This window comes from Myxocyprinus asiaticus, chromosome 6, assembly GCF_019703515.2.
Source record: "Myxocyprinus asiaticus isolate MX2 ecotype Aquarium Trade chromosome 6, UBuf_Myxa_2, whole genome shotgun sequence".
In the NCBI taxonomy this organism is placed as follows: Eukaryota; Metazoa; Chordata; class Actinopteri; order Cypriniformes; family Catostomidae; genus Myxocyprinus; species Myxocyprinus asiaticus.
Genome location: NC_059349.1, coordinates 12,643,359 through 12,666,813, shown reverse-complemented (window position 1 = coordinate 12,666,813; position 23,455 = coordinate 12,643,359). Strand labels below are relative to the sequence as shown.

At 37.8% G+C, this 23,455-nt stretch overlaps 2 protein-coding genes across 6 annotated transcripts in view; one reads left to right on the top strand and one right to left on the bottom strand.

Annotated features, from left to right (window-relative positions):
- Positions 1–23,455, top strand: part of bcl2b (BCL2 apoptosis regulator b) — a 215,793-nt gene that overhangs the window by 120,188 nt on the left and 72,150 nt on the right. The window lies entirely within an intron of this gene.
- Positions 4,323–23,455, bottom strand: part of prkag2b (protein kinase, AMP-activated, gamma 2 non-catalytic subunit b) — a 60,039-nt gene continuing 40,906 nt past the window's right edge. For 4 of the 5 annotated variants that reach the window (XR_007897507.1, XR_007897508.1, XR_007897510.1 and 1 more), the window contains 12 exons: positions 22,832–22,883; positions 22,414–22,523; positions 20,790–20,871; positions 20,290–20,348; positions 19,975–20,020; positions 19,783–19,837; positions 19,437–19,563; positions 17,441–17,606; positions 17,199–17,236; positions 15,804–15,950; positions 11,039–11,268; positions 4,323–4,835 (listed from right to left, as the gene is read on the bottom strand). Coding sequence is in view for 1 of the 5 variants with exons in the window: in XM_051700842.1 (XP_051556802.1) it covers positions 4,822–4,835; positions 11,175–11,268; positions 15,804–15,950; positions 17,199–17,236; positions 17,441–17,606; positions 19,437–19,563; positions 19,783–19,837; positions 19,975–20,020; positions 20,290–20,348; positions 20,790–20,871; positions 22,414–22,523; positions 22,832–22,883 (990 nt within the window). In the remaining 4 variants the exon portion in view is untranslated. The remainder of the gene's footprint in view (positions 4,836–11,038; positions 11,269–15,803; positions 15,951–17,198; positions 17,237–17,440; positions 17,607–19,436; positions 19,564–19,782; positions 19,838–19,974; positions 20,021–20,289; positions 20,349–20,789; positions 20,872–22,413; positions 22,524–22,831; positions 22,884–23,455) is intronic. The other variant, XM_051700842.1, reaches the window with a different exon arrangement.

The following is a 23,455-nucleotide window of genomic DNA, read 5'->3' as shown; positions in this document are numbered from 1 at the left end:
GACTAACGCTGCATTCCATTCAAGTCGGATGAGAGATATTACTACTTGATATCTCCGATCTCCAACCATAAATGCATTCCATTGCCAGATGCTCGGAAGATGACGTTTAAGGAAACAAAACTGTAACGCTCCCGTTAGCTTAGCAGGTGTTTGACTGTCACCAGAGATGTCTCCAAGCAACCCAATTCATAAACATCCTGCAACACTAGCATTTGTGCAACAGGTGTACGATTATCAAAAGATAGTATCATTTATCATGTTTTGAACACCTGCTACTCTGCTAGTGTTTGTTAAACAGGCTTTAATATCATGTAATGTAGGAACTTGGACTCATTTATCAATATTATTTAATAAAAGTGAATGTTTATCACTTATTTTGTACATCTTCTTGGGTGCCGACATGATTGTGTGACGTCATGCACCTGTATCTCAGAGAAGTCGGAGTTGAACATTTCCACACGAGTTTCCCAGTTTGAATTCCGACTTCAAGTGGCGTTCCATTGCACTTTTCCTACTTGGAAGTTGGAAAATCCAACTTTCCACGTTGAATGGAATGCCGCAAAATATCTTACTTTTTGGAGAAATTTTCTCTGATCTGATGAAACAAAAATTTAACTGTTTGGCCATAATGACCATCGTTATGTTTGGAGGAAAAAGGGTGAGGCTTGCAAGCCGAAGAACACCATCTTAACCGTGAAGCATGGGGGTGGCAGCATCATGTTGTGGGGGTGTTTTGCTGCAGGAGGGATTGGTGCACTTCACAAAATAGATGGCATCATGAGGAAGGAAAATTATGTGGATATATTGAAGCAACATCTCAAGACATCAGCCAGGAAGTTAAAGCTCGGTCACAAAAAAATGGCTTAAGGACAACAAAGTCAAGGTATTGGAGTGGCCATCACAAAGACCTGACCTCAATCCGATAGAAAAATTGTGGGCAGAACTGAAAAAGCGTGTGCGAGCAAGGAGGCCTACAAACCTGACTCCGTAACACCAGTTCTATCTGGAGGAATGGGCCAAAATTCCAGCAATTTATTGTGAGAAGCTTGTGGAAGGCTGCCCAAAACATTTGACTCGAGTTAAACAATTTAAAGACAATGCTACCAAATACTTACAAAGCGTGTGTAAACTTCTGGCCCACTGGGAATGTGATGAAAGAAATAAAAGCTGAAATAAATCATTCTCTCTACTATTATTCTGACATTTCACATTCATAAAATAAAGTAGCGATCCTAACTGACCTAAGACAGGGAACGTTTTCTACGATTAAATGTCAGGAATTGTGAAAAATGTATTTGGCTAAGGTGTATGTAAACTTCTAACTTCAACTGTACATTGACTAAGTAGCATTTAAAAGGAATTTGGCTATGGTTTGCTCCAACAACACACCAGTACACTGATACAGACGACATTAATTTAAAGAAATGACAACTTATTCGCGGAGGCTGGCTTATATGCATAGACCTTGTAGAGAATATAGTATATAATGCTTGCTTATTGCAACACCTGCAAATGTGCTCTGATTATTTCAACAAAATGCTGTGATAACCCTTTATATATAAAAGTCTTTAATTACTATTGAACTTTTGTAAAAACCTTTTAAGCCCCTTGCTCTTTGTATTTGTAGCTGGTTATTGCTGGTGTTGTTATACTGTAAATACTTTTAATCTGTAATTCAAATAAAGAAGTGGGAAGAAAAAAAGTGTTCAAGCATAGTGTTCAACACTCTAACCTCTTTGAAGTTTATATATACAGTAAATAAGTTATAAGATATATTTAAGTTACATGAACATTACCACATATATATTGTACAATGCTTAATAAATCGTCTATTTATGTATTAGTTTAGTTTAATTAAGAGTTATAGTGTTGCCCATATTACTAGTAATAAAAAAGAACATATTCATTTTCATGGATATTATTTTAACATGCAGTAGTTTATTATTGTTGCATAATAATGTATCCAATAATTGAACTTAAAATAGGCCTAGCCTAGCTACTGTACATGGTTTTTACAGCCCCTGGTTTGAATGGATGTTTCACTTGTTTTTTGGGGGGTGATAAATTCACAGTATGCCCACCTCTTTATTCACCATTACATACACCACACCCTACACCCACAAACAGGAGGTTAAAGCCTTCTTAGGAAATAGGGCGCAGCGGATGGATGATAACTTCTGAATGGAAACGCACATGACGCGGCCGCAACAGGGTTAAAAAAACAAATTATTTGAACTTTGAGCGCCGTGTTACCTGATCTTCTGTTGTTATTACAGTAAATAACCACATTTCTGATTCAGCCCCTTCCTCCTTCAAAGCTCAAACCTAGTTAGAAAACAAGCTGTAGTATAGGTCTTTAACCTTAGGGGTCGCTCATGAGGTCAAAGAAAACACAGTTTTACCATGATTTGGTATTGAACTGAGGTCTTTGGAGAAACTTGCACAGCTTAATGCCTGCACTGCACCCAAAGGAGGCTATTTTGCTCAAAATAAAGTGAGGACCACAATTTTGTCCTCACTTTACCAAGATGTCCTCACTTAAAAGGTGGTTTGCCAAGATTTGGTCCTCATAAACACATGCACACAAACTTGTTTTTATATCATTGTGGGGACTCTCCATAAACTTCCATGCATTTTATGGATTTTATACAGATCTAACAATAATTTCTAGACCCTAACCCTAACCCTCACAGAAAACTTATTGGATTTTTACATTTTCAAAAAAACATTGTTTATTATGTCATTTCCCTCATGGGGACCGCTGGCTGGGCCCCACAAGGTAAGTGACCGCAAATACCATGATACATCATCTAAATTGTAGAGTATTCATTGGTTAACCCTTCATTAGCACGGCTGCAACGGGGTTAAAAAAACCAATTGTTTGAACTTTGAGCGCTGCGTTACCTGATCTTCCCATTGTGGGGATATTTGGTCCCCACAATGTAGCATAAACACACACACACACACATATATATATATATAACCTACAAAATCTTGATTTTGGAAAATAAATTCACGTCCATGTTATGTCAACTATGATGCATTGCAAATTGATTGCTCTGTCCCCCTGACAGACTACTCTGTGGCACAAAAAAACAGGGTGCAATATTTAACCACATGGTGGCATCAAACACATTAATGAATGATAGTTGTAGGTTGATTATTAGTTACAAATAAATGTAGAGAGAACAAAGTTGCTTTGTGATTTAACATTTTCTTTGAGAACTGCAGTGTGCTGAAGCCTACATGTGAAATTGCTTAGTAGCTAACAGAATGACACACTTGACTCAAAGTAAACAACCACAGTGCTTCAACAACACATAGGCACAAAAACACATTGCACACAAATGTTAATGCATTATCAATATATTTTAGCTCAACCACATAAAAAAAAAAAAAATCAAACAATAGTGTACATTTATTTTCTGGACCTAACAGTTCCATCTTTCACTGAAGAAAACTGTTCTAATAATGAAAAAATTCAATCAAATATACATAACTTGTCATTTTTAAACCTATACCAATACAACATTATAAGGCATGTGTCCTCAAAGCAGTTATATATACAGCAACTCAGCATATCACTGGGGTGCAAAGAAGCATAATTGTTTTGGATCTGTATCTGTAAGCTATGACATTCATGCGCCTTTTAGTGCATAAGATGGGTAGTGCACACGGTTTTCCAAACCAGCAAAACTCACAATAGAAAAATAAAGCTCTGTATACATAGTCTCTTTTCATAGCACATTCTTTGTTCCAGTAAAAATACAGCCTGCGACAGTCAGTTTGTATATTCAGTTGGGTAGTTCATTCATTTCTCTATTGACAATTTACAAGCGTTCAAAGGCACAATTGATACAGTAGTATGCCAATGCTGAAAAGGAAAATCTGCAGTTTCATGAAACCTGCCAAGAAAATGTCGGTCTTTTATCACCCCAAAATAAATTCATTAAAAAATATATATATACAAAATTAAATTTAGCTTTAGGAAAATGAAGCCTATTTTGTACCATCAAGACTTTTTGCATTGTGACCAAAAAAAAAAAAAAAGTCACAGAGCCTTAAAAACAGGCTTCATTTTCATTATGCAAATATTAAATATAGTATTTTTCTCTTGTGGTGACCTGGACATTTTTATTAGATACTCCCATTCAGCAAGCATTTTTCTACAAAAAAAAAAAAAAAAAAAACTACTTTTATTTACCTAATGTCTACAGGATATACACTTGCAAAATCTACTAGCAAGCTGAAAGACATTGGCAATTAACGCCTATTGCACAAGAATCAAGAGACTGCTTTAACACTACATGCATGTCTATAGGTCTCAGCTAACCAATACATCAACTCTCTGCGAGGTCTTCATTTAAGGCAAGTTTCCACTTCAGACACCCAGCCAAGAGTGGATTACAGTGCATGATGATATAACACAGACCCTGCTGGAACACAAAATGAGACTTCCTCTTCAGGCCTGATTTAGTGCTGTCAGTGAGGGATTTCAAAACCAGCAGCATGACCATGCAAACATGCCCAGCATTTAGAGCAGTGTGTACAGTGCAGCGGCAGATTCTGAGGGCTGGCCCACCATAAACATTTGTGCGCTATGATCACATGTCCATTCCCACAGCTGCAGATATCGTTCAGGGCACAAACCCATTTCAGCACTTGAAGATCTACAATGCATTTTTGTGCTTCCAGCTGTTCTCTTCAGTGTGCAGATCAGGATCAGGTTTAGGAACGCTGTCTGGACCAGTCGGTTCTCAAAGTGGAAAGTTTCTTGCATCTCTCTTACACCCAAAAAATGTCTTTTGTCTTGTCATTCAGTCACACTGTCCCTCCTGTGGAACAAATTATATGAAAGAAAAATTCAATTTCAAAAACAAATGAATCAGTTAATCTGTTTTGTTTTTTTTTCAAGATCTCTCACTTTTTAACTACATGACAAAGGTTTTAAAAATGCACTTTGAACACTTTCAATAAATCGGTGACTGCAGCCACAAATTACTTAGCAAAAAAAGGCATGGGTTACAGGGTTCCCCCACTTTGACCAATGCACTTCCAATGGATGGATGGATGGATGGATGGATAAACAGACAGACGACTCTTGGATAAACAGACAGACAGACAACTCTTAGAAAGATAAACAGACAGACAGACAGACAACTCTTAGATAGATATACAGACAACACTTAGATAGACAGACAGACAGGAAGATAGACAGACAACTCTTATACAGACAGAAAGACAAACAGACAGCTCTTAGACAGACATGCAGCTCTTAGACAGACAGAAAGACAGACAACTCTTGGATAGATTGACAGACAGACAACTCTCTTAGATAAACAGACAGGCAGCTCTTAGACAGACAGACAGGCAGGCAGGCAGGCAGACAACTCTTAGATAGACAGACAGGCAGACAACTCTTAGATAGACAGACAGGCAGCTCTTAGACAGACAGACAACTCATTAATAGACACAGACAGCTCTTAGACATACAGACAACTCATTAATAGACACAGACAGCTCTTAGACATACAGATAGACAACTCTTAGATAGACAGACATACAGCTCTTAGATAGACAGACATCTCTTAGATATATAGACAGACAGACAGACAGACAGACAACTCTTAGATAGACAGACATCTCTTAGATATATAGACAGACAGACAGATAGACAGACAGACAGCTCTTAGATAGACAGACATCTCTTAGATATATAGACAGACAGCTCTCTTAGATAAACAGACAGGCAGCTCTTAGATAAACAGACAGACAGGCAGCTCTTAGATAGACAGTCAGACAGGCAGCTCTTAGATAGACAAACAGACAGCTCTTAGATAGACAGACATCTCATATATATATATAGACAGACAGACAGCTCTTAGACAGACAGACATCTCTTAGATAAACAGACATCTCTTAGATATATAGACAGACAGACAGCTCTTAGACAGACAGACAACTCTTAGACAGACAGACAACTCTTAGATAAACAGACAGGCAGCTCTTAGACAGACAGACAGCTCTTAGATAGACAGACATCTCATATATAGACAGACAGCCAGCTCTTAGACAGACAGACATCTCTTAGATAAACAGACAGGCAGCTCTTAGATAGACAGACAGACAGACAGCTCTTAGACAGACAGACAGCTCTTAGATATATATAGACAGACAGACAGACAGCTCTCTTTGATAAACAGATAGGCAGCTCTTAGACAGACAGACATCTCTTAGATATATAGACAGACAGACAGCTCTTAGACAGACATCTCTTAGATATATAGACAGACAGACAGCTCTCTTAGATTAACAGACAGGCAGCTCTTAGATAGACAGACAGACAGACAGCTCTTAGACAGACAGACAACTCTTAGATATATAGACAGACAGACAGACAGACAGCTCTCTTAGATAAACAGATAGGCAGCTCTTAGACAGACAGACAGACATCTCTTAGATATATAGACAGACAGACAGACAGCTCTTAGACAGACAGACAGCTCTTAGATATATAGACAGACAGACAGACAGCTCTCTTAGATTAACAGACAGGCAGCTCTTAGATAGACAGACAGACAGACAGCTCTTAGACAGACAGACAACTCTTAGATATATAGACAGACAGACAGACAGACAGACAGCTCTTAGATAGACAGACATCTCTTAGATAAACAGACAGGCAGCTCTTAGATAGATAGACAGACATCTCTTAGATATATAGACAGAAAGACAGACAGCTCTTAGACAGACAGACAGACAGACAGCTCTTAGATAGACAGACATACAGACAGCTCTATAGATATATATATATATATATATATATATATATATATATATATATATATATATATATATATATATATAGACAGACAGACAGCTCTTAGACAGACAGCTCTCTTAGATAGACAGACAGACAGACAGACAGCTCTTAGACAGACATCTCTTAGATATATAGACAGACAGACAGACAGCTCTTAGTCAGACACAGCTCTCTTAGATAAACAGACAGGCAGCTCTTAGACAGACAGACATCTCTTAGATATATAGACAGACAGACAGCTCTTAGATAGACAGACATACATCTCATATATATATATATAGACAGACAGACAGCTCTTAGATATATAGTTAGACAGACAGCTCTTTGACAGACAGATAACTCTTAGATAGACAGACAGACAGCTCTTAGATAGACATCTCTTAGATATATAGACAGACAGACAGCTCTTAGACAGACAGACAGACAGCTCTCTTAGACAGACAGACAGACAGACAGCTCTTAGACAGACATCTCTTAGATATATAGACAGACAGACAGACAGCTCTTAGATAGACAGACATCTCTTAGATATATAGACAGACAGACAGCTCTTAGACAGACAGACAGACAGCTCTCTTAGATAAACAGACAGGCAGCTCTTAGATAGACAGACAGCTCTTAGATATATAGACAGACAGACAGACAGCTCTTAGACAGACAGACAGCTTTCTTAGATAAACAGACAGGCAGCACTTAGATAGACAGACAGACAGCTCTTAGATAGACAGACAGACAGACAGACAGACAGCTCTTAGATAGACAGACATACATCTCATATATATATATATATATATAGACAGACAGACAGCTCTTAGATATATAGTTAGACAGACAGCTCTTTGACAGACAGATAACTCTTAGATAGACAGACAGACAGCTCTTAGATATATAGACAGACAGACAGCTCTTAGACAGACAGACAGACAGCTCTCTTAGATAGACAGACAGACAGACAGACAGCTCTTAGTCAGACACAGCTCTCTTAGATAAACAGACAGGCAGCTCTTAGACAGACATCTCTTAGATATATAGACAGACAGACAGCTCTTAGATAGACAGACATCTCTTAGATATATAGACAGACAGACAGCTCTTAGACAGACAGACAGACAGCTCTCTTAGATAAACAGACAGGCAGCTCTTAGATAGACAGACAGACAGCTCTTAGACAGACAGACAGACAGACAGCTCTTAGATAGACAGACAGACAGACAGCTTTCTTAGATAAACAGACAGGCAGCACTTAGATAGACAGACAGACAGCTCTTAGATAGACAGACAGACAGACAGACAGACAGCTCTTAGATAGACAGACATACATCTCATATATATATATATATATATATATATATATATATATATATATATATATATATATATATATATATATATATATATATAGACAGACAGCTCTTAGATATATAGTTAGACAGACAGCTCTTTGACAGACAGATAACTCTTAGATAGACAGACATCTCTTAGATATATAGACAGACAGACAGCTCTTAGACAGACAGACAGACAGCTCTCATAGACAGACATCTCTTAGATATATAGACAGACAGACAGACAGCTCTTAGTCAGACACAGCTCTCTTAGATAAACAGACAGGCAGCTCTTAGATAGACAGACAGACAGACAGCTCTTAGACAGACGGACAGACAGCTCTTAGACAGGCAGACAGACTGCTCTTAGCAGACAGACAGACAACTCTTGGTTAGACAGACTGACAGATAAGACAGACAACTCTTAGATAAACAGACAGGCAGCTCTTAGATAGACAGACAGACAGACAACTCTTAGATAGACAGACAACTCTTAGACAGACAGATAGATAGCCAGACAGACAGACAGACAGCTCTAAGACAGACAGACAACTCTTGGATAGACTGACAGATACACAGACAACTCTTAGATAGATAGACAGACAGACAGACAGATACAATTAATTTTATTAAATGTATATTTACTATAGAAATGTGTACATTTCCATGACAAAACTGTCATTTATATAACTTTTCCAGACCTGGAAATCACAATTAATAAAAAAAAAATGTAATGAACAAAATTCCCTGATAATACCATACAGGTGACTGTAAGATGAATATAGCTAGAAAGCATATTCACTATTGGAATTTCCATACATTTTTAAGATGATATTATTTCTATGACTTTTCCAAGCCTGGAAGCCACAATTTTTAAATTCCCTGACATTTCCAGGCTTTCTATGACTGAGGGAACTCTGTTGCAATAACGTCAATGTAAACTTTTTTGAAAACAATTGTAAACAATTTTTGCTTTTAAAAGAACATTGCTTATAGCTCAAGACATTAAAATTACCATGCCAAACAGCATCTGAGAGATGCAAAGTGTTTCATGCAGTTTTCCCAGCAGGCTTTAGAAGGGCACATTCCATATTCCAATCACTATTCAAACTTGTTTGCATTGACACATTCTGTCACACTGACGTGCACAAAACGGGGGCAGCAGGGGCGCAAATCTAAAAGTGCCCTTTTGGTCATCCAGAAAAGGGGGAGAAATTTTAATAAATGAAAATAGTTAAAACAAAATTAAAATCTCGTCATAATCTCACAATGACAGTAATAATGTGTTATGATGAGATTTCTTTGTAAATCATGGGCGTATTAAATTAAAGAAAATTAAGCGGAGGTGCCTTTAAGAGCGCGCGCAACAGCAGATCAGGGGTGGATTCCAATCGCAAGTGATCCTCCCTATGCCCTACTCACTCCAAACTGCAGAGACCTTGAAGTGGGTACACTGAAGGAAACATGGCATTACTGTATGAATGTACCCTTCGCCAACAGTCTTCTAGAAGGGCCCACCGAGAAAAGATTCATTTTCTCACTTTCGTTTTGAACGAGCTTTCCAGTGGCATTCCAGCCTGCAGCAGTGCCCTTCAAGAAAGTAAAAAACGCAGTTTTGAATTCGCCCTGAAGCATCAAAGTGCCATTACCTCAGACGAGTAACAGGTCAGATAAAAAGTCCACTCCATGTATTGTAAGTTCATCAAAAGAATAATACTTGATTGCTACCACATTTCCGACATCGTGTACCACTAGTGTAGACAGATTTATTAATTATAATGAGAGCAGTCACTTTCAGTGATAGACATTCAATTCATGTTTTCTAGAATATTGACATAAACTGAAGGAGCTGTCTGGTTCAGCCAAAGCCAGTTTGGTTTTGTTGAAACTAATAAGCCATTAAACTAATCACTTTCAGAAAAATACCATTAGGCTACCACTGTACCGCAGCTCCCTATACGAATATTACGCAGTCTGTGTAGGGCACCAACATACCCTAGGGAGGCACCAAAACTCCACCAGATGCCCTTACTCACGTTATATGTTATTCAAGGACTCTATAGCATTCGTGAAACAGTCGATCGCCTTGCACTCGCACTTTCTAATCGCGCCTTCGCACCGTGCACCACATTACTATGGTAATGCCATGATGATTGATCATGTTCATATTTCATGATACTGTCATGGTACTCCAAGGTACTTTAAAAAATACCATGGCTTTACTCTGACAGCTGTAATAAACATGGGGTTATCACATGTCTGAAAATAAATAAATAAACAAGTGTATTACCATGGTGCTTTTTGTGAGAAATATAACAGAATAGGCTATTATTTGATTATTTGATACATGATTTCGTTTATACTCTAAACACATTGCATGAAAATTAAGCACCAGTGGTGAGTGTTGCGTTTGTGCGAGTGTGTACGCAGATGACGGAGCACAGCGGCGCCTCTTGTTCATTCTGTAGCATGCAGCTCACGTTACTGTATATTATTTAATTAAATTACATCCTTCTGCTGTTTAATGATCACACTTGGCCATATCCAGAGGTTTTCTTATTTTATTTTCAAATTGTCATTGATTTCATCTCAAAACTGGCACATCTCATTTCATTTTGCTAATGACAGCACACTGTAATATGGTACCGAAATTAGCAAAAAGATGATATCGTACTGTTTTAATTTTTCTGGTGTCGCGATACTTCGTTAGTACCTGTAAACCGCACAACCCTAATATAGTATAAGCTGTTTGTGCAATACAAAATCATTACAGTGACCTATATCATGCAACTGCTTATGATGCCATCATACTGTGCTTCATTCAACACAATCATAACAAGCCTACACGTTCAGCAGCACCAATCAGAACACAGTATATCTATGACTGTACCTGTGCTCAGGGGGTCAGAGAGGGACACTCATGTGAAGGATGTCCAGGGAGATGAGAGGTGGGTCCGGGGAAAAGTTGAAAGGAGAGAAGGGAAAGTGAAATGGAAGGTGGGATTAGGAATTCTGTGCGTCTATACCTGCGGGGGTGAGTACCAGCGCCTGCAGGATGTCAGACAGAGAGATGATGCCCTTAATACTGGAGTTATCATCCACCACAACTAGCCTGTGCACCTGCAGGACAGACACATTTTACACAATAAGCAGACAAACTAAAATCCAGAAGCAGAAATTAACCAGTTAGGTCCGCATTTACAGGAAAATTCTGGGTTATTTTAAACCTAACGTCTATAGACAATATCTGTTGCATGTTGTCGATTACCACAGATAATTAATTTGTACCTCAGTTTGCAACAGCAAATGTGTTTACAGTAATACACTTGCAATGGAAGCCTAGCAGGCAAGCAGATCCTGAGCGTTTAAATGCTATAATGTTAGGCTCATATTTTTGTTAAAGAACTTAATTGAACTGAAAAGCACTTGATGAATTCTTCAGTAAAAAATGTGTTAATTGAGCTGTAAAGTGTGCGAATCACACTTTTGAGGTGGAGGATGAACTTCTGGTTACATGTTGTGGACTGTTGGTGAAACTGGCTCAATGTAAACAGGATCACGTATAAAAGTTATGTCTCTTCCTGGCATCCTTGTGCAAATACCAACTGTAAGTAACAGGTTTTACTTTTTTCAGCTGCTCATGACATGAGTTTGGATGTTACTTGGAACAGACAGGGTTGGTAAGCAATTTTATCACACTATGCTATCACATGGTGTACTTTGTAAGTGTTATACTTTGGAAACAGTGTAATAGTTGTATATTCAAATGCTTCCAATATAAGTGTAGAGTGCAACATTGCCCGCCCATCTTTTCAGCCATCTTGGTTCCAGAAGTATTTTTCCCATTCAATTTTTCCATTGGGATTTCATAAAATTCTCCATAAATGACTTCTAAGCCATGATTCATTTACCAAACCAACCTGCCTTATGGTGAATTACAACATTACAAACTTTGATTTGAAGCAAAGAAGTATTTAAAAATCTGACAAAAAGACAAAGATACAAGACTGTGTACCTTACATTTCATGAGGGAATGAACTACAATCAGAATAAAATATAGCTCCTTTTTCACTGTACATCTTGCCATTGCTTCTCTAGGCATGATCATGATTTCAAGCTCGATCGCACTTCCTAGTGCTTGACACATGCGCAGTGCGCAAAAAGACTGCAGATGTCAAGATATATAAAATGAAAAAGCAGTTACATGGTCTGTTTTCACCGAAAACCGATTGGATCGCTTCAGAAGACATTGATTAAACCACTGGAGTCTTAGGGTTACTTTTATGCTGCCTTAATGTGCTTATACAAATAAATAAGTAGTTTGAGAGTGTCGGGAGTCAGTTGTGTCATTTGCAGTGTGTCATGTGAGCGGGCGGTCGCTGCAGAGCTCTTTTGCCATATTTTGTTGGCCGCGATTCTCTGATTGGTTGATCTCTCTTCAGGATCATGGGTAGTGTAATTCTACACTAGGAATTATTCTATTAAACATGATTTTCTTTTAATTAGTTGAAATAATCTGGACCAATGGCTTCAACAGAGGCATATAACATCAATTAACAACCCTGAGCTCATGGTAGGTCTGTCTTTAAAGGTTTTATAAGTTAACAGTTGATTTCCCTATGGAAAAAAATTATGGGATTTTTACTTCAGGAACCAGACTGTTGCACTGTTTTCTGTTTATTTATACACAGTGACCATGTTTACATGCACTTAAGAAAGTTTTTTGAAGAGTGCGCATGTGCAAACGTCATAGGATGGAGCCAAACAACAAGTCAACAAAACATTTCTGGGAGTTCAGTGCACTATAAACTATAAGGGCTGCCCCCTAATAGTTGACCAAATGTTATTCGATGAGAAGAGTCTTGGTCGACCAAATTTTGATTGGTCGCAGAAAATTGGACAAGGGTGTGGTGTTCACATTCAAACCGACGTATTTCCGCAGGTTAGACGCTAGGTGGTACTATGGGGTTATTTTCGTTAAGCAGGGTTAGGGTTAACCCTACACAATAAAGCAAGACACCTTGATTTCAAACTTTTATTCATTTTAACTAAAAATTCAAATGAAACTGGAAAACAATTAAGTTCAATTAAAATGTGTGTTGTTCAACATTTGAAAGATGGCTTTACAACAGTTGTCAACATCTCTCTGGCAAAGAACCTACTTCATCTGTGCATTCTCTACCGGTCGGGTATTTCGTTGATCGGGAAAATACATCATGTGTGTGAATAAATTCGTTTTGTTCCCTCCTTCACGATATATATATATATCACAATATCCAATTACAGTACTGTGCAAAAATCTTAGACACATAAGATGTTTCAAAAAACATTTGTCTTAATATGGTTATCTATATCTTCAGCTTTAGTGTGTCAATAGGAAATATAAATGTTAGACTCTCAAACATTACTTTTGCAAATAGAATAGACTAGAATAGGACAGAATAGAATAGAATAGAAGAACAAGGAGCAACAGATGGCATGACACCCACAGAGCCCCCCACTAAACATCGTGTCAGTCTAAGATTACATAAAGAGACAGAAGCAATTGAGACAGCCTAAACAGATAGAAGAACTGTGGTGAATTCTTCAAGAAGCTTGGAACATCATATCTGCCAACAACCAAGATAAACTATGTCCAGGTGTACCTAGCAGAATTGGGTCTGTTTTGAAGGCAAAGGTGGCCACATCAAATATTGATTTAGCTTTTTTTTTTTTAAAGTTTACTGGACTTTGTATGATGCAAACTGATAAATGAAAACTATTTATGGCATTATTTTTGAAGACATCCTTACTATGCAACTTTTTTCACAAGTGCCTAAAACTTTTGCACAGTACTGTACATCGGCAACACCCGGCTGAGGGATTGGTGAATATTTTTGGTTTAGTGATTTTGCATTGAAAATTAAATGTATTTATTTAAAAAATGAAAAACTTAAATCAAATACATTTCAAATTCAAATTGCACTCCAAACGAAACAAAAAAGCAATTAAAATAATGAAGTGATAAAAAATTATATATTTATATAAGTAACCACCATTCAATTTACCGTCAGGCAAGTATCCATCTAAACATGCAGGTGGAAAATTATGCAAATTAAGACATAAAAACAATTATAAATGTAAAACTAATAATTATAATGATGATAATAATCACTGAAATATAAATCATGGTTCGAGGTGAACGTGTTTTTGTATTATTTTATGTTTTAATCACAGATGTATAGGCTGCAGAGTTGTGGTCACAATGAACTGCTCTGTGAAAATAAAGCGAACTGAACTCAAAGCACCTCCTGAGCTGAGATCTGAGGTCATTTGCAGCACTCATAGATGATACTGTTCTTGCAAAAAAAAAAAATTCAGAAGACAGAAACAAAGAAAGAGTGAGAACCTTTTACATGCACATGTTCCACAAGACTGCACACCTCTATATCAGCGCGTCAGACATGCGCATAGACGGCTTTTCTGTCATCTGTTCTTAATAATATAATAAAGTGTTTCTTCAAGCGTGTGTCTGTGTCTACGGGCAAATTATTTGTAATATTAATTTGATAATAATAATAGCCTAATAAATAATAATTATTTAATACATGGGAAAACGAGCCAAATATTGCCTTGACATTGTCAAAGGCATCAGCTATTGGCGATCACGCTGACCATCGTCGATCCCCGAGATAATCATCTATCGGCACAGCCCTATGTGCATTTCTCTCTATAAATTAACAAAATGTTCAGACAGTCTCCTTGCTGGTTTTTCCGACACATTCAGCATCATTACCGCTTTTGCCGGTGTCGCTGCGGCTTGCATCATGTGTGTGCTTGTAAAATTTTTATTTTAAAGGCTCATTATTACGATTTAGTATTTCTCTGTAATGAAGAACAGTGTTAGCAATGTTACTTATAACATTCTTTCTCAGCCCTGGAACTCAAACCATTTTCTGATGGCTCCCAACATATATATATTTAAGTAATTAAATTAATATCATAAACATGCAACAACTAGTCGACTAGGAAAATCTTTGGTCGGGGGCAGCCCTATAAACTATACCCATTTATAAACATCAATGTAAAATATCAAAGGTCTCCCACATTTGCGTATATGCGCTTGTACATTGAGGGAATCCCGGAGTTTTACGTAAAGGGAATCCCCATTGTTGGAGCGCAATTCCGCTGCAGGTCGCGATTGTAAGTTAAGGAAACAAACACAGCAACAACTCTGGAACATCTGGAAATAAAGCGAAGCAACAGAGAATAAAATGAAGTCTTCCTCTAATATCATGTTTGTTATTTATTCAAGCTTCACAGGGAAATTACATTGCTGTGGAGAAAGCTGCTTACTGACTGAGCAGCATGTATACAGGAGTAAAGAATTCACTCCTTATACAGTGCATGTAAACAGAAACACTGCTTTCACGCAATAACCCACTTTCTGGTGTCCATGTAAATGTAGTCACTGAGGGACAGGTCAAAATTATTGTCTGGGGTCAAATAAATAGTATTCCACAGAAGCAGTCCAAAAACATTATGCTAAAAAATAACCGGGGAATGTTTCTATAAATGTATTTCCCCTTGTGGTTATATTCACTTACTAGCAGAAAAAGCGAAGAGTGAAAATCAAACTAGAAGAGAGAAATAAGAAATGACTAAGTAAATCGCACCTCGGCTTTGACGATTCTGTCCACTATTGTCTCCAGAGTCTCGTGCCGGTAACACTTCATAACCCCCTCAAAGTACTGTGTGCGATGCAGCAGAGCCTGAGTCACGGTGATATCCAGGTTATTGTAGGTCTTCTCAGCAGCCAGGTTCTACACACACCCATAACACTAATGAACAATGCAATGCAATAGCAACCTCTCCATATAGACACAATGCATTATACGACAACACATAACTGGTATCTCCATGTCAATTACAATTTCACCCTAACCATAAATACATTATATGCTACTACAGTAAATACACTAAGTATTAAACTTCAGTGTATACCAAGATCTGTTTACACATTGATCAGCCACAACATTAAAACCACCTGCCTAATATTGTGTAGGTCCCCCACGTGCCGCCAAAACAGCGCCAACCCGCATCTCAGAATAGCATTCTGAAATGTTATTCTTCTCACCACAATTGAACAGAGCGGTTATCTGAGTTACCGTAGACTTTGTCAGTTCGAACCAGTCTGGCCATTCTCTGTTGACCTCTCTCATCAACAAGGCATTTCCATCCACAGAACTGCCGCTCACTGGATGTTTTTTGTTTTTGGCACCATTCGGAGTAAATTCTTGAGACTGTTGTGTGTGAAAATCCCAGGAGATCAGCAGTTACAGAAATACTCAAACCAGCCCGTCTGGCACCAACAATCATGCCACGGTCCAAATCACAGAGATCACATTTTTTCCCCATTCTGGTGATTGATGTGAACATTAACTGAAGCTCCCGACCCGTATCTGCTTGATTTTATGCACTGCAGCCACACGATTGGCTGATTAGATAATTGCATGGATGATTGTTGGTGTCAGACAGGCTGGGTTGAGTATTTCTGTAACTGCTGATCTCCTGGGATTTTCACACACAACAGTCAGAATTTACTCCGAATGGTGCCAAAAACAAAAAACATCCAGTGAGCGGCAGTTCTGTGGATGGAAATGCCTTGTTGATGAGAGAGGTCAACAGAGAGTGGCCAGACTGGTTCGAACTGACAAAATCTACAGTAACTCAGATAACCACTCTGTACAATTGTGGTGAGAAGAATATAATCTCAGAATGCTATTCTGAGATGCGGGTTGGCACTGTTTTGGCGGCACGTGGGGGACCTACACAATATTAGGCAGGTGGTTTTAATGTTGTGGCTGATTTTCCTAGGTGGCACTACAAATTAAATACATTTAATTTATTATTAAATACAAATACATTTCCTTGCTCAACATAGTGTATCTGTTTTGTAAATAATATTAAAGTAAAAAGTGAGACAGTCCCCTACAGCAAAGTACAGTACTACAAAAAGCTGCATTACGTAGTTGTTACAGCTCAAAAAATTAAGGCAATTACAAACTTACAATGACATCAAATTTGGAGTAAATGTCCACAACTTTTCCTGTGAGAAAAAAAAGAGGCAAAGTACAGATAAAGTGAATTTGACCTGTAAAGAAGTGTACACTGGACATGTTTCTAAAAATGGATGTAGTCCAGACTTCTCAGTGCTTAAATGTTTTTGCATTTACGACAAAGCACAGGCTTGAATGAAAGATGACTGTGGTATATAAATGAGCAGACAGAACTTAGGAAAATGTGTTCTTACCTGTAACATCCACCACAGGCAGGGCAGATACTCTTCTTTCCACAAAGATGCCCAATGCTTTAATAATGGGTGTGTCTGGGTGAATGAAAGCTATGTTGCTGTATGTGCCAATGCCCAGTTCCTCTAGAGTCTGTCTCATGAATGCTGGTTTAGGCATCTCACACACCTATAACATCACAACATATACTGTGAGTACATGGGGAAATGCAGTTTTAGTGACCTTTTGCTATTTTGATTTGCTGATAATCAGAATCAGAATAAGCTTTATTGCCAAGTGTGCTCACATACACAAGGAATTTCTTTTGGCGATAGGAGAAACAAGCAAGTGCACACAGAACATTACAGTGAAACACAGAATATAAAACAAGGTAAGAGTATAAATAGACATACACTAGCGGCCAAAAGTTTGGAATAATGTACAGATTTAGCTGTTTCGGAAGGAAATTGGTTCTTTAATTCACCAAAGTGGCATTCAACTGATCACAAAGTATAGTCAGGACATTACTGATGTAAAAAAACAGCACCATCACTATTTGAAAAAAGTCATTTTTGATCAAATCAAACAGACAGGCCCCATTTCCAGCAGCCATCACTCCAACACCTCATTCTTGAGTAATCATGCTTAATTGCTAATTTGGTACTAGAAAATCACTTGCCATTATATCAAACACAGTTGAAAGCTATTTGTTTCATTAAATGAAGCTTAACATTGTCTTTGTGTTTGTTTTTGAGTTGCCACAGTATGCAATAGACTGGCATGTCTTAAGGTCAATATTAGGTCAAAAATGGCAAAAAAGAAACAGCTTTCTCTAAAAACTCATCAGTCAATCATTGTTTTGAAGAATGAAGGCTATACAATGCTTGAAATTGCCAAAAAACTGAAGATTTCATACAAAGATGTACACTACAGTCTTCAAAGACAAAGGACAACTGGCTCTAACAAGGACAGAAAGAGATGTGGAAGACCAGATGTACAACTAAACAAGAGGATAAGTACATCAGAGTCTCTAATTTGAGAAATAGACGCCTCACATGTCCTCAGCTGACAGCTTCATTGAATTCTACCCGCTCAACACCAGTTTCATGTACAACAGTAAAGAGAAGACTCAGGGGTGCAGGCCTTATGGGAAGAATTGCAAAGAAAAAGCCACTTTTGAAACAGAAAAACAAAAAGAAAAGGTTAGAGTGGGCAAAGAAACACAGACGTTGGACAGCAGGTAATTGGAAAAGAGTGTTATGGATCTTAACCCCATTGAGCTTTTGTGGGATCAGCTAGACTGTAAGGTGCGTGAGAAGTGCCCGACAAGACAGCCACATCTATGGCAAGTGCTACAGGAATCGTGGGGTGAAATGTCACCTGTGTATCTGGACAAACTGACAGCTAGAATGTCAAAGATCTGCAAAGCTGTCATTGCTGCACATGGAGGATTTTTTGATGAGAACTCTTTGAAGTAGTTTAAGAAGTTCTGAACATTTTTTTCAAATTGTAATATTAATTTTTCATGTTATTAATGTCCTGACTATACATTGTGATCAGTTGAATGCTACCAATTTCTTTCCATAAGAGCAAAATCTGTACATTATTCCAAACTTTTGGCTGCCAGTGTACAAAAAATAAATAAATAAAATAGGACATATAACACAGAAGGGCGTATGTACATGTGCAAGTGGTAATATACAGTATGTGCAAGGTAGAAGGTAGGGGTATGTACAGTTATTGAATTAAATATGACTGAACTTACATATGTACATGACAAATTTATACATTATAGCACTATGGGAGTCCTGAAGGCAGTTTAATTGTTCATGTGGAAAATTGCCTGAAGGTAAAAACTGTCCTGGCACTGAGTGCTATGTAGCACCGGTTCAAAAAGGGAGTGGGCAGGGTGTGTGGGTTCCAGAGTGATAACTAAAATTTATTAAAAAAAAAGTATGATAATTGTATGAATAAAAGACCAATAATTTGAAGGAAGTGGTTCTATGTTCCTATACTTACAAAGAGCTGCAGAAACTTGAGGATTCTCTTGTGTGTGAGGATATACAGGGCATTTCCTGTGACAGGATCGATCACCGGCAAACGATGGATCTTATTTTTGATGAGTGAGTAAACAGCATCGAATATACTAGAAAACAAAAAAGAAAAGAGTTACAAGACACTAAATGCACTTGGTTTCCCCATTAAAACAGTTCTGCAAGCCCTAATGAGAAGATAATAGCTGGGTTGAGTCATGTGAAAGTATTGGTGATTTTGTTTCAAATTAGGAGAATGTTCCCAAAAACATCATGCAAAGAATGAGATAAAATGCTCTCTACAAAAATATGATGAGGGGCAAATGTCTCACCTTGCATCTGGAGATATGTTGACTAAAGGTTTAAAAGTTTCTTGCAGGTAAAGTTCTGTTGGCAAAAGCAGAAAATACGAATCAAAACACCTTAATGAATAAGGAAAATTAATATAGGTAAATTATTAGACATGGCTTGTACTCATTTGTAATGCCACCATGGTAAAACTCTTTGAAATGAAAAATATTTACCTCTCCAAGTCTCAATTTTATGCTCCTCCAGCTCATATATTTGCACCTGAGGCATATATTAAATAGAGCATGACTTAAAATAAGTAATATGAACTCTGTAGTATTGTGAATATACTGAATGTAGCAGCTCAACTTCTGGGTCTACTAGGAGAAAATGCCAAAAGCTCAATTCAGATTTGGCACTTCTATTTAATATTCTATAATGCCTCCATGATCAGACATAAAACCAGTGCTACCAAGCAAGATCACAAGTGACCAGCCGAACAGAAATGTTATGGGGTTGTATTTGATTTTCCGTGGTGTCTTAACTCTTACCAGCGGCGACTTGTAGTATCTGTGCAGTATGATGATGAAATCTGTGATGGTTAACATTCCTAATGAGGAAACATATCATGAGTAATAAAAATAAACCAACCTGAAAGATCTTCTTTTTGCATGTATCTAACAATAGTTCAATAAGAACAAGAAAATCCAGGACGGAAGGAAGCAGCCAACCAATTTCAACCAAGAATTTATGGTTAGCTACCTAATCTATGCATTTCCAATTATGTTACAGGTGAACAAATAATGCCCTGAAGCAATGTTTTCATTGCTCAAAATATATTTTCGATTACTGATTAAGTATTTTGGCATTATGTTTAAGACAAAGAAAAACCCCAACCCTGAGCATTTAATCACATTAGTCTGTGCATGATTATACAAGTTAAACATTTTCTCTCTTCGTGACTGAAAAATTACACTAAGAAAGAAAAAAAAAACTCCAGTGAAAACAATGAAGGAAATGCAGGTGAGAGCATGTGTGTGTGATTTCTCACCCACAAAGCTTTGCTTTTTTGTTTCCCATAATGGGGCAGCCCGAACTCCATTAGCAACCAGGGCAAAGAAAGCTTTCTTTACCTAGAAGAGAACAAAGGGTTCACAAAACAATGCTTTTTTCAGATAGCATACAAGCATTTCTAGAGTAATTTGTGGTGGGAGCTAAAAATCACAGTGGACACAACGAGTTGGGTACACTTTTTTTCCACACCTGCCAATGGCAAGTGAATTTTACTGGCCATATATATTTTCTACAAGCCATGAAACTGTATTTTAATGACATACATTTTTGACATCATTTCAGCAAGGGTCAGACTTTCATTCTTACAAAGTTCAGTATAAACCATGTAATGTTGCAGTTCCCAATATAGTTCTGGCCAACTTGGAAGAAACATTTTATTTACTTACCAAAGCCAATCTTTTTTCTCACATTTGACGCTTGGCGACTATTAATTTTGGACCCTTGGTGCAACATTTCTTACGAAAATTGGTTTTCAGTCTCCAGTTTAGAGCACCTAACCATTCATCCATTATTTTTGTTAATCCTTCAATACAAAAGGCAGATCGAAACTACCTCTTCCTTTTGCTACTTCTATTTATGGCATATAAACTCCCCACTCAAATTTTGTATACGTTTACAAAGCAAACAGGAACAACACTTGATCCTTTTGGAAACTTTCATTCACAAAATTTTATGATGACACGGTGTCATTCACCCGAATACAAGTCAATGCATGACAACAAGATCATAAACATTCCAGTTTGGAAAGTTCTCTTCTCTGAGCCTATAAAACTTGCCCTCAGTCAGAATAAAGTCAAAAGGTTAAGAAGTTATATGGGTGTGTTGCTCCCCAAACCTAATAACTGCACATACCTGCACATGATTACTGTTTAACCATGACAAACCCAGCTTTATGACTGCTCGCCGTCCACTTCAAAGGGACCCCATCCATTTAAATCACCAACTTAGATTTATTTAATGATGAAACTTTAACCACAGTGACTTGGAAATCATGTGCTGGAACTACAACTGTGAAACAAAACTGAAAGAAAGTAACCAAATCACCACGTAGTTTGCCTAAGCATGACTTACAGGAATATTTCACCCCCAAAAAAGTGTTGTTAGCAAATCTGTTTGACTTACTTCCGTGGGACAAAATAGGAGATGTGTTGAAAGTACTGAACGTAAAAGAATATACTGGTCTCGACACTCTTTTCCATACAATGAATATGAATGGGGACTTGGGTTATCAATTAAAAAACAACATAGAAGTATCATAAGAGTACTCCATACAACTCAGAAGGAAAACTGTAGGTCATAGGTCGACTACTTTTATGATACTTCTAGGGTACTTTTTTTTTTGGTGCTCGACAGCCCAAGTCCCCATTCATTATATGGAAAACACGTGGACAGTAAATATCTCCCTTTGTGTTCCATGGAAGGAAGAAAACCATACGTGTTTGGAAAGATGTGAGGGGAGAACGAGTAAATAATGACAGAACTTTCATTTCAGTTTTGAACTATTCCTTTAATGACTGTGCTACTGTAAACAAAGCTTTAGTAAGGCCTTTCTCATTGCTTTCATGCTCTGGACATCAGCAGGAAGTGGAAATGTAGCCTACCTGTAGTGTAGTGTCAAAGACCACTAGTTTGGAACTGGTGGGGATGAGGTCATAGCACTTGTGGGATTTTATAAAGCGCATGTAAATGTCACTGTCTGGCTCTTCAGAAGCTAAAAACAGGGAAGAACTGAATGCAGTCACAAAATGCAAATGAAAATAATACTGCAAATATTGGCATAAATTGTCTATTTCATCTAATACTTAAATGTTGCAGTTCAACTAAGATCTGGTTGAACAAGCAATTCCTCCCAAATATAGCCTAGAGTTTAGTTCATTATATCAACAAAGGCATGCAGTACAAAGTGTAAAGTTTACATACACCAAACCAATATTTAAAAGCAGGATGACACTGAAAACTAATTAGTCAAATATAGTTTAGACGTCTAGTACATGGTTTCGCAAGATGAGCATAAATTACCTTCATCATCAAGTTCAAGTTTTTCCAGCATGCCTTCAGCAAGTCCGCAACTCTAAAACAGAAAAACAGTAGCTGGTGATTTGACCAAGAATCACTTTCTTCAATTTAAGTCTCTCCACAAAATAATCTCTGGACACTCTTCACTGTTAAATTCTACAGAGTAGTTTCGTCCATATTTCGTTCTCCTATTATCTGCAGATCAGCTCTCTGAACCCACTTCTAGTCGAAAGCAGAATGATCTTAAGTTTATAATGATCTCCAGCCACAATGTTCACTCATCCGAGGCCACATTAAGGATTCTTTGCGCGCAGAGGTGAAATATTAATAGACGAACACCCCTCCCGCCGAGGTGACATTGGAACATTCCGAGTCTAGTTCAACTATCGTTATTTACCTTTGCGTATTTCCAGCGCGGGAACACTACTCGCAGGTAGAGTACATTTCAAGTGCATTATGTCAACTCTTTGAACCGATACCTTTGCCCTAGATATAGCTCTGCCGCTCTCTACTGGCGGTGGACGAAGCGAAAGCGTCAAACGACACAATGCGAATCATTATTCATGACTCACAAATCAACACAACCAAACTTGACTGGCCACGATATCTGACGCGCCTATAATGCTC